Below are 17436 nucleotides of genomic sequence, written 5' to 3' on the forward strand. Positions count from 1 at the left end.
CTTCTCTAATCTTTGTTATTTCTTTCCTTCTGTTTGCTTTGGGGTTAGTTTGCTGTTCTTTCTCTAGTTTCTCCAGGTGGACAGTTAATTCCTCAATTTTTGCTCTCTCTTCTCCTTTAATATAGGCATTAAGGGCAATAAATTTCCCCCTCAGCACCGCCTTTGCTGCATCCCATCAGTTTTTTTTTTTTTTTTTTTTTTTTTTTTTTTTACGTTTTTTCACATTTTTTATTATTTTTAATAATATCACTATGAAAATCTTTTAATGAGTGATGAAGCACCTCATCCCCATCCAAATTTTAGGTCTCATGTGTTTTTTAAACAATGTTTCTTTAATGTGATTATGGTAGCAACACCTACTTGGCAAAGTTGGCCAGGTTCTGAATGACCTTTGCAATAAGAGTTAGAGTCCGAGATGTACGGTCATCAGGATACTCCTGCATAAGGTTGAAAAGACTAGGAGACATAATGGCTGGGCACAGAAAACGGAGAAACAATGAGGCACTAATGAGCCTTTCGCTGATGTCTTGCTTGCCTCGGTTTAGGCACTGTTGCTTCCATGATGCAAACACTTCCTTCAGTTCACGAGGGAAAACACAATAAGAGTTGATGATCTTGCAGAAAGCCAGCTCACAGCACATTTTCAGGTTGCTCTGATGATCTATCAGTTCACTAGATGAACATTTGCTGGGATCCACTTCACAGTTCTCATCTGACTCATAAAGAGCTTTGATGAACTCCCCCAATGCATCATGAAGATACTGCTGTCCCACCAACTTGAGGTATTCCTCAATGGATTTGGTGGCAATGGTGTTCTCTCTGAAGATCAACACATCATGCTCTCCACAACGATCCACCTCAGACATCACCAAGTCAGTCAGAAAATCCTTGGCTCTGCCAGTACTTTGAAGGATGTGCACTAAGGCACAGGCCAATTCCTCTTTGTTCCTCACGCTAATTACTGGTTCAAGGACTGAACATAGCATGGTGTAGTTGCTGGTGACAAATTCTGCAAATTCTTTGTATTGTTCCATAGGCAGAATGGTGATAGTTTGAAAACGTGATTTAATCCGAATAGAAGGTCCTCCAGTCTTTCCTTTGTTGGGTGTAGGTGTACTCACTGGATACCACTTTTCTACAAACTGACGACCAGTCACACTGGCTGTGGGGATATTGACTAGCCCTACATAATTATTCTTGTCCTTTTTTTTCTTCTTTTCTACATCCTTATAAATGTGAACTGTGATGCTATGGAGAGGTGGAAGGCTGTAAAATTCAAAATGTTCGCCCCAGAAAATATTGTCTGCTTTGGTCTTGCTGGTTGTACGAGCAAAAAGAATATCATCAAGGCACAGTTCACAGAAATATTTCTTTTTAGGGGCAAGGTCCTTGGCTTCAATGATCCATAAACGAAGAACATTTTCAGCTCGCCTGCAATTGTCCTTATTTGGTTGAACTGTTCTGCGAAGGTTTTCCATCCACTTATCTCTCTCTGAAGCAGAGTTACAGCTGAAGCATTTACTTCCACTTAAGTAGGTAACCTCAAAGCAGAAGTCTTGTCCAAGAATGCTACTATGGAGTGGTTTCACGGATACGGGCTCCCCTCTACCAAGATCCAGACATTCCACTGCACTGCATGGACTCAGCAAGGATTCATGGGAACGTGACTCTTTTAGTTTAGGCAGCCCACGAGACCTGGGAGAGCCGGAGGGTTGCCTCGGACTGGGTCTGAAGGGGACTATCTGTTTCTTTTTTGGCTCAGTGGAGAAAGCCCCCATCCCATCAGTTTTGATATGTTTTGTTCTCATTTTCATTTGCCCCCATGTATTTACAGATTTCTCTTGTAATTTCTTCCTTGACCCACTGGTTGTTTAGATGGTGTTGTTTATCTCAATTTTTGTGAATATTCCAGTTCTCTGCCTGTTATTGATTTCCAATTTTATTCCATTATAATCCAAGAAATGTTTTGTAAAATTTGGATCTTTTAAAATTATTGAGACTTGCTTTGTGACTCAACATGTGGTCTAACCTGGAGTATGAACCATGACCACTTGTGAAAAATGTGTGTCCTGCTGTTTAGGCATGCAATTTCTGTAAATATCTGTTAAGTCTAGTTCATTTATCAAACTATTCAAAATCTCATTCTTTATTTATCCTCTTTCTAGATGTTCTATCCATTGATGAAAGTGGCCTATTGAAGTCTCCAACTATTACTCTAGAGGTATCTACTTCTTGCTTCAGTGTTATCAGGGTTTGCCTCATGTATTTTGGGGCACCCTGTCTTGGTGCATAAATATTTATGATTGTTATATCTTCTTGATGAATTGTCCCTTTCATTAATACACAGTGTCCCTCTTTGTCTCTTTTAATTGCTTTACATGTGAAGTCCAATGTGTCTGATATTAGTGTAGCTACCCCCACTCTTTTCTGATGGTTGTTTATGTGAAATATCTTTTTCCAGCCTTTCACTTTCAATCTATTTTTGTCCTGGGGTCTAAAGTGTGTCTCTTATAGATAGCATATAGATGGGTCCTGTTTTTTAAACCATTTGGCCAGTCTGTGTCTTTTGATTGGGGAGTTTAATCTGTTAACATTTAATGTTATTACTGTAAAGGCAGTATTTTCTTCTACCATTTTGTCTTTTGGATTTTATATGTCATATCTTATTTTTTTCCTCTCTTTTTACCCTTACTCATAATCTTCATTTCTACACTCTTCTCCCAACCTCTCTCTCTTATCTTTTCCTTTCTGCTTGTAGCACTCCCTTTAAAATTTCTTGTAGAGCCAGTCTCTTATTCACAAACTCTCAGTGTCTGTTTTCCAAAAATATTATAAAATCTCCCTCATTTTTGAAGGGACAGTTTTGCCAGATATAGAATTCTTGGTTGGAAGTTTTTCTCTTTCAGCATCTTATATATGTCATCCCACTGCCTTCTCACCCCCATGATTTTTGCTGAGAAATTCACACTAGCCCTATTGTGATTCCCTTGCATGTGATGGATTGATTTCCCCTTGCTGCTTTCAGAATTTCTCTGTCTTTGACATTTGACAATCTGATTAGTAAATGTCTTGGAATAGGTCTGTTTGGAGCTATTCTGTTTGGCTATGCTGTGCTTCCTGGATCTGTAATTTTATGTTTTTCATAAGATATGGGAAATTTTCAGTGATTATTTCCTCCATTACTCTTTCTGCCCCTTTTTCTTCTCTTCTCCTTTTGGGACACCCATAAGACATATATTTGTTTCATTTTGTCATTCAATTCCCTGAGACCCTGTTCATATTGTTCCATTCTTTTCCCTATCTATTTTTTTTGTGTTTAGGATTCAGATGTCATGTCTTCTTTCACTAATCCTTTCTTCTGATTCTTCAAATATGTTGTTGTATGTGTCCACTATGTTTTTCATTTCTTCTATTGTGCCTTTAATTCCCATAAGTTCTGTCATTTGTATTTTTCAAGCTTTTGAGTTCTTCTGTATGGTCACTCAGTGTCTTCATCTCTTTTACCACATTTTCATTCAATTCATTGTTTTCGAAGTTTTTTGATCATATTTAATTAGTTGTTTCAAATCCTGTATCTCATTGGAGTGTTAGTTTGTTCCTTTGCCTGAGCCATATCTTCATTCTTCCTAGTATGACTTGTGATTTTTTTACTGGTGCCCAGGCATCCAATTTCCTTGATTTGTTTATTCTGGAGATGGTTTCTTTCTTTTACCTAGGGTTTTATTGATGGCTGTCTCTGCACTCTATCTGTTCTTTGACATTCAGTTCAACTTACTCTAGACCACTGGCATAGCTTCTGATCAGAATTTTTCTGCTCTTGTTTCCCTGCCAATATGAAGGTTTTTTTTGAGAGGGTCTTGCCACATAGGATTGGCCCCAAACAGATTTTCCAAGATAAGACAGATACAACACTCAAAAAGAGGGTGTAATCAGTATCAAGTTTCCCTGTGGGAGAGATCTAGCAGGATGCCAGAATTTTCTTGTGAGACATCTTGATTCTGTGCTTTTTCTGTTGTGCCCAGCAGGTGGTCCTCATCAGCCTGCAGCTCCCCAACAGCATAAAGTGCTGCAGTGCCTTTAATTCTCAGTGGACCATGTCCTTGCCAAGGATGTGGATGAGACAGAGGCTGAGGCAGAGGGCAGGCTTAGCCTGTTCCTGTTTTCCAGTTGCTGGGGTCTGAATTCTCTGAATGAGAGCCACAACTTGTGCTGGGCCCTGCCCACCCCCCCTTTCTTGGGAAAAATACACCCTTCAGGGAATTATCTCTTTCACCTGACTAATTACTTTGGCTCTCAGATATTCATTAACTCTGCCCTTGCCTGGGGCAGTGCTGACAACTGTAAAAGTCTGCTTCTTTCTTTATGCTAAAAAAAAAAAAAAAACCTTTTCAGAGCTGGTCCCCAGCCCCATGGTTTGTCAATCATGAGCTGGAGTTGGTACCCAGATCTATGTGCCTCCTTTCTTGGGGCACAGCCCTTTTCTAGTATTTTACACTCAACCAACTCCAAACACCTTTGTTTTTTTTCCTGTTAGTACTACCTCCTTTGTAACACATAGAGACTTCTGGGTTCCTTTCATGCTTTCTCTGGGTTTACCTGTGCTTGGAGTTTATATTAGCAGTCCAAATTTGTTAATTAAATATGCAGTTGGAGATTGGTTGAACTACTTTCCCTTGCTCCTAGTAGCAACTGCATCCTTTTCCCTCAGGGAAGTGATTCCAGACCTGCCTGCCATGCTAGTAGGGGATGGGCACCAGCCTTCACAGATTGGGAGACTTTATAGTTCTGCATTGTGATCTCACCCTTCCTCCCATTCCAGACTTGTGTGTAAAGGTTGTGTCTGGTCACAGAAGTTCCCCAGACAGTTGCTCCAGTCAGTTCGTCGCTATTTACTAGCTGCCATAGTGGACAATCAAAGTTCCACACTTCTCTATGCCATCATCTAGCCCCACCTCTCCATCTTGATACATTTTTTAAATCACAAAATTTTTCAAAATATATTCACATATCATATAGTCCATCCAAAGTATACAGTGTCTCATAGTGTCATCAACTAGTTGTACAGTTACCATCTCAATCAATTTTAAAACATTTTCATTACTCCAAAAAGAAAAAAAAAAACAGACATAAAAAAGAAAACCCAAAATATCCCATAACCCTTATTCCCCCTTATTATTGACTGCAAGCATTGGTGTGCTAACATTTGTTACTCTTGATGAAAGAATATTAAGATATTACTGTTAACCATGGTACATAGTTTGCAATAGGTATTTTTCCTCATATGCCACTCTATTATTAACTCTTGGTACAAGTGTCTTACATTTGTTTCTGTTCATACAAGAATTTATGTATATTTGTAGTTTTAACCATAAACATTGTCCACCACAAGGTTCACTGTGCTATGTAATTCCATATTTTATCCTCTAGCTTTCCTTCTGGTGACATACATGACTCTAAACAATACCTTTCCACCATAATCACCTACAATTCAGCACCATCACTTAAAATCCCAGTAATAATCCCAACTCTATCCATTTCCAAACACTTAAGTTCAACCTTATTAAAAATTCTGTACTTATTAGGCAACTGCTCCCAATTCTGTAGCCTCCTTCTATCTCTTGGTAACCTATATTCTAAGTTTTATGACTATAAGTAGTTCATATTAGTGAAATCATGCAATATTTGTCCTTTTGTGTCTGACTTATTTCACTCAGCATTATGTCCTCAAGTTTCATCCATGTTTTTGTTTGCTTCAAGATTTCATTCCTTCTTACTACGAGTAATTGGTCCATTGTATGTATATACCACATTTTGTTTATCCATTCGTCAGTTGATGGACACTAGAACTGTTTCCATCTTTTGGCAATTGTGAATACTGCTGTTGTGAACATCAGTGTATAAATGTCAAGTAGTGGAATTGCTGGGTCACGGTCAACTCAGTATTTTTAAAGTTGCTATTGTCCTGGTGTTTTTATTTTGCTTGTGTGTGTGTATACATTTTCTGTTTTGTTATTTTTATTTTGTTTGTTTTATATTTGTACCTTATGTTTTGGAAAGATGTATGAGGTAAACGTGTATTTATTTTTATATATACAAGGTATCAAACTACAGCTTCTGAGAAATGTGAAATAAACAATTACTACACTGAACAAAAGCTAAACATTCTAGATAGGTTGGACAGTCTTATAATGGATTAATGATTAGTTTTCATCAGCATTATAGAATATTAAAAGAGTTGCACTTCTTCTCATCCAATATCTGAAAACAGTTGTTTCATATATATCCAACTTATTTTTGGGAGAAAATAATGACAATCTAAATGTATTTTTGAACTGAAAATTTCAATGTTAAGATATCAATTCTTTCCAAGTTGATTTATTGACCTATAATCAAAGCAGAATTTTTTTTAATTGGCAAGATGATTATAAAATTTATATGGAAATACAGAGGACATAGAATAGCCCCAACAACTTTGAAAAGGATGAACAAACCTAGAGAGTTTATGTTATCTTATTTCTAGACTTTCTATAAAACTACAGTAAGACAGTGTGATATTATTACAAGTATACACATTTAGATACAAGCCACATAATAAAAAGTCTAGAAACAAACCCATTCAAATATTGTCACCTTATTTTTGACGATATATTAGGATAATAAAAGGAGGAAAGGATAATCCAGAATATCTGGATAGCTATAAGGAAAAAATAGCCTTGCACCATACCCCAAAATAAATTAAATATGAATTCTAGACCTAAATAAAAGCCAAAATTATAGGACCTCTAGAACAAAATGTAGGATTAAACTATTGGGGTCAGTAAAGATTTTAGGCCACAAAAGCTCACACCATTAAAAAAATGGAATTCCATCAAAATTAAAAACTTCTACTCTTCAAAAGACACCATTTGCAAATGAAAAACAATGCACAGAACAGACATTGTATTCACCTTACAAATATCTGATAAATGACTTGTATGCTGATTATATGAATAACTTGTATGACTCAAGAAAAAAACCAAAGAGACAGTGAAAACTCACAAAATATTTGAGGGGGACACTTCACAACTGACCAAATTCGCCCATAAAAAGATGCTTAACGTAAGTCACCAGAGGAGAATTAAATTAAATTAAACTAAAAATTGGACACAATTAAATTCCTCTAATGTCTAAAATATTTTAAATTGCAATATAAAGTGTAGGTGAGAATATGAAGAAACTAGAACTCTCCTACATGTATACTGTGAATATAAAATAGGTGCAAATACTTTGGAAAGCCATTTGGCAGTTTCTTATAAAATTATGCCTGTATATTTGCCATGTGATCCAGCAAATTCACTCCTAAGTTTTTCCTCAAGAGAAATGGTAACATATATTCAGATGAAGACTTAAACACAAATGTAATAGTAGCTCTATTTATAAAAGCCAGGAAACGAGAAGTAGCCTAAATGTTCATCTGCAAGTGTTTGGATGTACAAATTTTAGTGTATCCAGGCAATGAAATTCTACTCAGCAATAAAAAGGCATGAACTAGTGTTCTATGTAATAACATGCATGGATCTCAGAAACACTACATTTGACTTCTGGTTTCAGCTCTAATTATGTAAAGAGCTTGGACATTGTCATTCCCATCATTATAACAAGAATAAAAGAAGTGGACAAACTGCAAAATAATGACTTTTCCCATTAGAGAACTAAGGTCTCAGGGCAAACAAACCCCCCAAGATCTGGGGAGGCAAGTAAATCCAGAGAGTCGCTGCCAAAGTCTGCTTACCTGGACCAGAAGCTGCTGGAACCATAAACTTGTAGGGACACTTAAATGGTAAATTTTTGGTAAAATTTATGAATTGCTGAAAGCTGAGTATGAACTAGCATGATATGAGAAACTCCTAGAAGATGCAGTCTTAGGGGCCTCCCCTCACTTTCCTGAGTTTTTCCTCTAGGAATTCCACCAGGTTTTCCCAGTGACAATCTGAGAAAGATCCTTTCAGGGTACTGGAAGGGAGAATAGAAGAGTAACCACTGTGAAATATAACAAAGGCTTCCTCTTCTGGGGAAAGGAATTTGCCAGAGGACAATTCTGAAGCCTAAGCATAGTCCCCTCCAACCTTCCTATCCACTAAAAGAAAACAAAACAAAAACATAGTCAACAGGGATTGGGCTTCAAGGAAATAGATTAAGAATGTTGCCATCAGGGAAGGGATTAGGGGACAAGGGCAAAGGTATACCACTGGAGAAACACTTCTGAAGATTACAGTCCAGAGACATAAGGTCTCTAAAACACTGAGATATAATTAGAAGATTATACAATGCTCCCCACCCTCACACACTACCACCACACCAACAGAGCACCAGGATGGTAATAAGAGAGCACAGCTGAAAGAGCTGCAAGGCAGGACCTCCTTGAAGAAGAGTACAAACGGAAGCCTTCTGGAGACCATAACAGGGATGCTAGTGGAATTTGCAGCTTCTGATACCTATAGCTACACCATAAGTAAAGCACAGCCCAACTCCCAGCCAAATGAACATAAAATAGGCCTATTTACTTCAGTTCCTGTTGCTCAGCATAACATGTCTAGATTTCAATAAAAAATTACAAGATACCAAAAGGCAGAAGGCAAAAAAAAAAAGCTACACATACACACAAACTATAATCTAAAGAGACAAAGCAGTCTTCTGAACCACCTTCAGATGATGGAATTATCAGACAGAGAATTTAAAATAATTATGACTAACAGAAAAAGTAGACAATATAAAAGAACAGAGGGGTAATATAAGCAGAAAGATAGAAACTCTAAGAAAGATAAAAAGGGAAATACTAGAAATTAAAAACACAGTAAAAGGAATAAAGAATCCCATCAGTGGGCTCATCATTATTCTTGACACAATGAAAGAAGTAGTAAACGAGAAGATGGGTAAACAGAAACTTCCCTATCTGAAATGCTAATAGAAAAAAGAATGGAAAAAAATAGAAATGAACAATCAAAACTGTGAAAATATGGAAAAGCCTAACATGCACATAATAATATGAGAGAAGAAAGAAAGGAGAACACTGTAGTTAGTGACTTCCTTGCAAATACAGTATAGAAAGTGTGTGGGGGGGTAACTTTGCTGTGGAGAAACCTGATAATCACTACCTTAGCCAGGTGATAGAGGTCAACATCAAAAGTGACGTCATATTCATAGAATGTACTTTTATGGGTACCTTGGTAGGATGTGGTAAGAATGGCACTTGACCCCTGTGGTCTTCTACCCAAAACTCATAATCCCAGCCTAATCATGAGAAGAATGTCAGACAAATCCCAGTTGAGCAACATTCCACAAAATGTCTGACCAGTACTCTTCAAACCAGTAATCTTCAAACAAAGAATCTGAGAAACTGTCACAGCCAAAAAGAGTCCGAGGAGACATGACAATCAAATGTAATAGGGTGTGCTGGATGGGATTCTGGAATGGAAAAAGGATATTAGGTAAAAACTAAGGAGATGTGAGTAAATAATGGACTTTAGTTAGCAATAAACTACCAATATTGGTTCATTAGTTGTGGTAAATGTAGCATACTAACGGTAGGATGTTAATAGTAGAGGAAATATGGGATCTCTTTGTAGTATCTTAAGAACTTTTCTGTAAGTCTAAAGTTATCCTAAAGCAAAAAGTTTATTTTAAAAAAATTACATTTAGTGAAACAAACAAGGCACAAAAGGATACACACTGTATGGGCCCATTTGTGAGAAAGTCTAGGAAAGATCATTCTAACCTCTAGTGATTGTGAGCAAGGAGATCAGTGATTGCCTGGAAATAGGATAAGGAGTGGAGAGTGACTGGTAATTGAGAAAAAGGAATTTATACACACATGCATATATATGTATATCTACATGCACACATACATAGTAATGCTTCATAAACTCTACACTTAAGATGCGTGCATTTTATTGTATATAAATTATACATAAAGCAATTTTTTAAAAAGAAGAATCCCTTTCTAAATATGGAGACTAGAAGTAAATTTGTACTTCTAAGGAACAAAATCTGTCTAGAAAAATTGATAAGATAATCATTCATTTCTCCACATATCCTATGTTCTTGTAGGAAAATGGCAGCTCTGCTTCATCTTTCTTGAAAAAAGTAGCTTTTTTATGATTACTTTTCTTTTGTGATTTTGCTTTTGACCTTTTTACTATCTGACTATTTCATTTATGGAAAATGACCCTCTCTGAGGGTCTGGGAGTAATAATTCATATGATTCGTTTTCCTATACGAAATAAAGATGATAGAATTAGTGATTTATGTGGCTAGAATATGTATTTCAAATAATATAAGAGATTCGTACATGCCATTTAATCTTGGGTCTGAAAGCCCCTCCAATTTAGTAAGATGTCAAGAGAGCTATTAATAACTGAGTGCTGAACACCGTAGTGAAGCCTGGGTGCTGACTTAAACTGCGGGAAAAAAACAGCTTTTTAATTGGTCTGGATGCTGTACTGCCAAAGTTACTAGGAAAAAAAGACGATTAAGCTGTGGCAGCAAAATACATTTTAGAATTCCTATCCATACCAATAATAAAGAAAGAAAGAAAATATTTTCCTTTCCTTTCTTTGTGAACTATTGCAAATCACAAATAGCCATTCAGGTTACATGTATTTTGGTGTACATGAGAGGCAGAATGGTGCACTAGGCTCATGGATATGTGTTACTCTACTGAATGTCTCTAATGCTTGGTAGACATCAAGTTGATAGCTTTTCAAGCCAAAAGCTCTTGTGCTTTCCACTTCCTTTCACAGTCTAGAAGTGATCTAGACTTCTGTGCAGACACAGGAATTTATAGCATGGGCAATAACTTAATTGAATAAAGGTTATGTTTAATTTTATTTGATATACAAAAAGATGTTTTTATAACATAAAAATATATCAGCCATCTAAACATCATAATAAAAAATGCTCATGAAAATCAGATGATTCAGTTACCAAATGATCTGCATAGCATTTATACAGGCACTATATAATACTATAAATAAAATGCTATCTTCTTTTCTGTCTCACCTTTCCTCTAACAAAAATATTCATTATATATAGCAATTAGATAAATCATTTTCAAAGTGATAATATATAAAAATTCTCTAGGATAAAGAATCCAAGAGTACCAAGATTGAAAATGCACATCCTAGACACTCTGTATTGAAACTAAAGAACATAAAGGATAGGAAAAAATAATCCTAAAGGCTACCGGAGAGAAAACAGATTGCCTAAAATGGAAGGATCATTAGGTAGACAGCATATATTCATTAGCACAAATATATGCCAGAAAACAGCAGAGTAAAATATTCTAAGTGCTGAAAGAAAGTAACTGTTAACCTGTAATATATTTAGCTAAACATATGTTCAAGAATAACAGCAGAGAGTAATAGTTTACCACCTAGAAACACTTAAAAATAGAGAAAATAAGTGGGATGTGATTGCCAGTAGAGATCTATAACTGGATTGCTGAGTGGGAATCCTGGCTCTATAATTTACTAGCTGTATAAGCTTGGGCAAATCATTTAATTTCTCAGTGCCTCTAGTTCTCATCTATAAAATGAGGGCAATATTAGTAACTACCCCCAGTACTTTTATGAGACTTGAATGAGTTAATATAGGCAAAGCACTTTAAATACTGCATGGTACATAATTAATATGATATATGGGATCCTATATACATACATATATATATGCATACATATAGTACACACACATATATACACAAACATATCTGTTTGTATATACACACACAATACATATATATGGGAAATTAAACTTGATTAAAAATTTTGCTTTTTGCATTAGAAAATGAGAAACTAAAATCCTAGGTAATGAGGCAGTACAATGAAACAAAGGAAAATTTGACAGTGAGAGACAATCTTGCACAGTAATTATGAGCATAGAAAATGGAGCCAGATGGCCTGGATTCAAATCCTGGTTTCTACCTGACTAGTTATTTAACTTTCAGCAAGTCACTTAATCTAGCTGTGTTTCATTTTCTTCATCTTAAAATGGTAGTAAAATAGTAATAGCATATCTAACTGGGTTATTGTAAAGATTAAACACAGTAGAAAGGTTATACCCGGCATATAATGCAAAATAAGTATAGGTTATTATGGGTATATGTAGCAATTAAAATAAATTAATTGGATCTACATGAATTACATGGATAAAAATTAAAATTGGACTGTTAAAAGAAAAAGCACATTGTAGGATAATATATGAATGGTTCCACTGTTTAAAAAATTTAAAACTTATAATACTCTTTACTGGATATTGTTATAGTCAGATTAAAAAAACTATATACACATGCATGGAATAAGAAAGAAGGATGTAGAGTGTGAAGGGCTAAAACAACTATAACATTTTACCACATAAAGAAAGCAAAACAGATCTGAAGCAAGTGAAGCAAAATATTTAATATTTGTTTAATCTGAGTGGTGGGTATTTGGTTGTTCATTATATTTAATTTCTATGTATTAAAATAATTTATTTTTTAAAGATATAAAATAAAATAGAAAGCATTCCATCTTTTTTCAGTACCCAAAACAGATTAATAATAGAGTTAGCTAGCATTTTAATATAAAATTATATGGGCTTGGCACATATTTCAGTAGTAGAATTTAACCACCTGTCAGGTTCATTTGTGTTGCATGTGTGTGTGAGTATATGTTTTGGTCAGTTGAAGGTTTCTGTCTCTTTGTGAGTTATATTTGGCAATTTAATTTTCTTAGAAAATCACATATTTATCTAGATTTTGAAATTAAAGTTGAATATATTATTTTAAGCTCTTCAAAATCTGTTCTATCTCCTGTATCAGAGTGGTCTTCTATAAATAAATAACAATAATAACTAAAATATATTAAGAACACTACTTGTCAAGCATTGCATTAAATTGCTTTACCTGCAATATCCCACTTTTTCTTTCCAATGACTTATGATGTAATTAAATTATTACCTCCGTTTCAAGCTAAGAAAACTGAAGTTTAGAGATTTTAAGATTTAAGAAATTTGCCCAAGATAAAACAGCTAGCAAATGGCAGAACATGGAATTTTTTCCTTGGTTGTTTGCACAAGCCACTCAGGACCAGTAATCCTGACATCAGTCCATAAAAAGATATACAGGGGAAAAAAAAATTTAGATCTGTTACACTTATGGTTTAAAATCATATATAAATAGTAATATATCCATTCCAACAGTGTAATAATAAAATAATGGTTCATTCATATTTTAAAAGAGAAAACCAGTTTCTTCTGTATTTCAACTTTTAAAAATTGACAATGTAATAGTAAAGCTCATTTGGAAGATTAAACAAGTAAGAATAATATAGACAAAGTTTAAAAAACCAGTAAGGGGGAAAAAAACAATAAGGGGTATCTTGGCCTTCCAAATGTGTATCCAAATAGCTATAAGGCTACAATAATTGTTAAAGTGTTGGTGAATGAATTAATAGGTCATAGATGAGAACAGAGTACAAATCAATACACCATCTCCAATCAAGAAACATTTTCAAGTATTTATACATGTTAGCATAAAAAAGGTTATTCATTTTCTAGCCTTGCTAATAAAGAGCAAAAAGTTATAAAAAGTATTTAAATGTTCTTCAAGAAAGGAAAAGTCAAATAACATAGTAAATCTATCCAATAAACTACTATATTGCATTTTAAAAATTAAGTAATTCTACATAGACTATCCTCAAATCATAATGAGTAAAAATACAGTTTATTGATACATTCTACATGATTTCATTTATGTAAAACACATACAAAAATGTTATACATATTTTCCATGGTTACATAATTTTAGTCATTGCATAGAAAGGAAAATAAAAGAAAAACACTTTTCTAAAGTTATATCACACATTGCTAAAAGAAGCTACCACAAGGGGGAATACTGACCTTGTCATTATTTACATTATTTATAAGTAGAATATATTCATGTTGTATACATGTAATCAGAATCAATTTTTAAAGAAGCTATTATCTACTTTACACAAGACTTGTAAGAGTGCAAAAGGGTGTTTATAATGCATGTATATGTAATACATATAAAAAAATAACATTAATGATATTATCTGAATATGGCACTATAAGGTTAAAAGGTCTTCATATATTATGTGAATTAATACAATATTAAATTTAAGTAGATTGTGTAAGTTTAAGGAGGTATGTTTATACCCTAGGGCAACCACTAAAGCCAATTGTTGGCAATGATGTAGAGCAACTAAAACTGTCATACACTACTGTCAGAGGGCAAAATTTTACAGCAACTTGGGAAAAATATTTGGCTGTATCTAATAAAATTAAACCCATACTTATTATATAAACAAAAATTCTACCCTAGATATTTATCTAAAAGAATGATTACATTTAGTCAACACAAAAACTTGTTCGCAAATATTTATAACCCAAATCAGGAAGCAATCCAAATATCCGTCAATCATTGAATGGTAAACTAGTTATAATATATCCATACAATTGAATACTATTCAGCCATATAAAGGAACAAATTATTAATACATATTATGACATAGATTAATCTACAAAAACATTATCAGTAAAGGAATTCCAACAAAAAGATAATTTCTTATGATTCCTTTTGTATAACCTTCTAGAAAATATGAAGCTAGAATAACAGAGATGAAAGTTTGCCTGGGGCCTGAGGTAGGGGAGGAAGATCAACTACAAGATTACAGATCAACTGCAAAGGGCATAAGGAAACCTTTTTTAGGATGAGAAAGCTGCTCTGTGTCTTGATTTGGTCGTGGTTACACATCTGTATACAATTATCAAGTAATTCAACTATACTCTTAAACTGTATTTTACATAAATAATACCACAATAAAAATAATGCTTCATGTATCTTGAAGCTGTGCTGTTAGATACATAGGCATTTAGGATGGTTGTGTTTCGTTGGTGAATTGACCCTTATTATGCAGTCTTCTTCTTAATCTGGTAATTTTCTTGTTCTGAAATTTATTCTCTGTAATTTTAACATAGTCATCCAACACTCCTTTGATTACTGTTGGTATAGTGTAACTTTTCCATCCTTTTTTTTCCATTATATTTAAAGTGGATTCCTTGCTGGCAATAAATAGGTTGGTAGGTTGGTTTTGCTTTTTGTTTAAATCAATATGATAATCTCAGTCTTTTAATTGGTATGTTTAGTAGAACAGAAACAAGAGATACAGTCACAGTTGTAACTGGAGACTTTAACACTACTCCTTCAATGTTTGATATAAAAAATAGACAGCAAATATTGACCTTTAAACATGTATAGAACACTCCATCCAAGATCAGTAGAATAAATATCTTTATAAGCACACGTGGAACATTCACCAAGAAAAAAACCCCATATCCTGGGTCATAACACAAAATTTTATAAATTTAAAGGAATTGAAATCATACACAATGTATGTAATCTGACAATCTGATTAAAATAGAATTAATGTATGTTTCAAAAACAGAAAGATATTTAGAAAATCTCCAGCTTTGGAAATTAAATAACACATGTCTAAATAATACCTGGATCAAAGTGGGAGACTCATGGATATTAATATGTATTGAACTGAAAATATAATATATCAATATTTCTGAGATTCAGCTAAAGCCATGCTTATAGGAAAATTTATTGAATTTATATAGTAATTGAATTCTGTTAAAGAATATGGTAGTTCAGCTTCCATGTTTTCATAAGTTTTTGCAGGGTTATGAAAATAAAAATTAAATTATTGAGTAATGTCTGATACATTCCTGGAGTTATTATCAGAAACAGAAATATCTTTCACTTACACCTATAATCTGAATGTCTTAGAAGCATTGAATAAGGGGATACCCAGAGATCACCATTCCTAAACCGATTTCCCAAAGAGCTGACACTTTTTACTCTCTCTTCTTCTGCCTCCCTTTCCTTTCACTATCCTACTTCTTAGGTTTATCTTTCTCTTTTAAATGAATTTTCCACTTCTCTTCCATGTCTCTTATCTAAACCACATGCAGATTTAGGTAGCCTTCTCTATAAAAGTCCCAGCAAAAGGAATTAATTCTGAAATACAATTACAAGACTGTCTCATTAAATGAATGGCATTCCAGGATAACATGAAAAAATAAAACTAGTATTTCTGTTGCAACAGACAAGACACAAATCAATCTCTATTACTCAGGAGACAGCTTCTTGCTTTCAATTTTGACTCTCCAAGTTACTGGCTTTGTGACAATGGTATAATATGTAACCTTTTGTACCTCATTGTCCCTTTCTAAAAAATGGGAATTGTAGCAGGACCTACCCCATAAGGTTTGTCAGGGTTAAAAGATAACTATATGTAATGCTTTCAACATTGTCTCTCAGATGCTTAGTGTTATAAATTAATTATAACAGTTGCCATTATCATCATCATTGTCATTATTTGATTCTTACCAAAACTGTACAGGAAAGGTAGTTACTAAGTCATTTTCCAACTGTGTCATCCCCTACTCTCAAGATATTTGGAAATATAGTAAATATAACTGTTTCTCTGAGAAATAAGTATGAAGTAGCACATTAGGAGCAAAGAAGATAGAGATGTATATGTATAAAGATACTTTAAAGAAACTGAAGGGCTCACAGAATAGCTGGACCTCTCTATACTTTAGGTTTGAATATATATAAAAGAAAATAGGTCAATTAGAATGAGATTTCTGAGTCACAGCTGAGATCCAAGAGATTCTGGTCAAAGGATATAATGTCTTGTTCTGACAACATGTATAATCCTATTCTATAAGTAATTATTTTTTGGAGTTTTGGACTAATGTAAAACATTGAACTATCGCACTTAGAAAATAGGCTCATCTATGATAAGTGCTCTATAAATGGTAGCTATTTATTATTTTTATACTTATTGCATGGCAGTATTTTCATTGTTATTAAAATTAACTCATTTTTAATTTTATTCCCAGAAAACAAGTTTCATATTGTAATCTGATATACTATAATGCAGTGCATCTTCACAAAATGAATGCACTAGACAAAAAAATAGGAGGAGTAGCTAGCTAGTTCTCATAAACTGGCATTCTGACATTGTATGGAATGTAAGTTTGGTCAATGTTCCTGAATGAAGAACAAGTAAATTAGGTTTCTCAGAAGGCAGGGTCCAAAGTTAGACTCCTGAACTTAAAGTAGAATCAAGTTCAAGGTAATGGAAGAGCCTTGAAAGGCAAATGGAGACATTCTCAGATAAAACCACCTCTGACCTCCCATGACGTTTCCTCTAAACTTTTAGTATAACAGAGTTTTGTTAATAATTTAATTTTTAAAGTTTAGTAAAATACCAGTATTTCAGACTCTTGTGGACTACTCATCTGAAATAGTAAAAACCGTGATAATGAAGTTTTTAAATGCACTGATTCTACTTATCCAGTGATTAAAAAGAAACATACAGATACTCA

General features: G+C 34.1%; 1 protein-coding gene across 1 annotated transcript in view; it reads right to left on the reverse strand.

Annotated features, from left to right (window-relative positions):
- Nucleotides 1-225: 225 nt before the first annotated feature.
- The window catches only part of LOC119540624 (ras GTPase-activating protein nGAP-like), a 32041-nt gene continuing 14830 nt past the window's right edge, over nt 226-17436 (reverse strand). The window contains exons 2-3 of the mRNA XM_037844660.1: nt 9332-9444; nt 226-1695 (exon numbers count right to left, since the gene is read on the reverse strand). Of these exons, the coding sequence (XP_037700588.1) occupies nt 357-1695; nt 9332-9444 (1452 nt within the window). The 3' untranslated portion in view covers nt 226-356. The remainder of the gene's footprint in view (nt 1696-9331; nt 9445-17436) is intronic.

This window comes from Choloepus didactylus, chromosome 7, assembly GCF_015220235.1.
Source record: "Choloepus didactylus isolate mChoDid1 chromosome 7, mChoDid1.pri, whole genome shotgun sequence".
Taxonomy (NCBI): domain Eukaryota; kingdom Metazoa; phylum Chordata; class Mammalia; order Pilosa; family Megalonychidae; genus Choloepus; species Choloepus didactylus.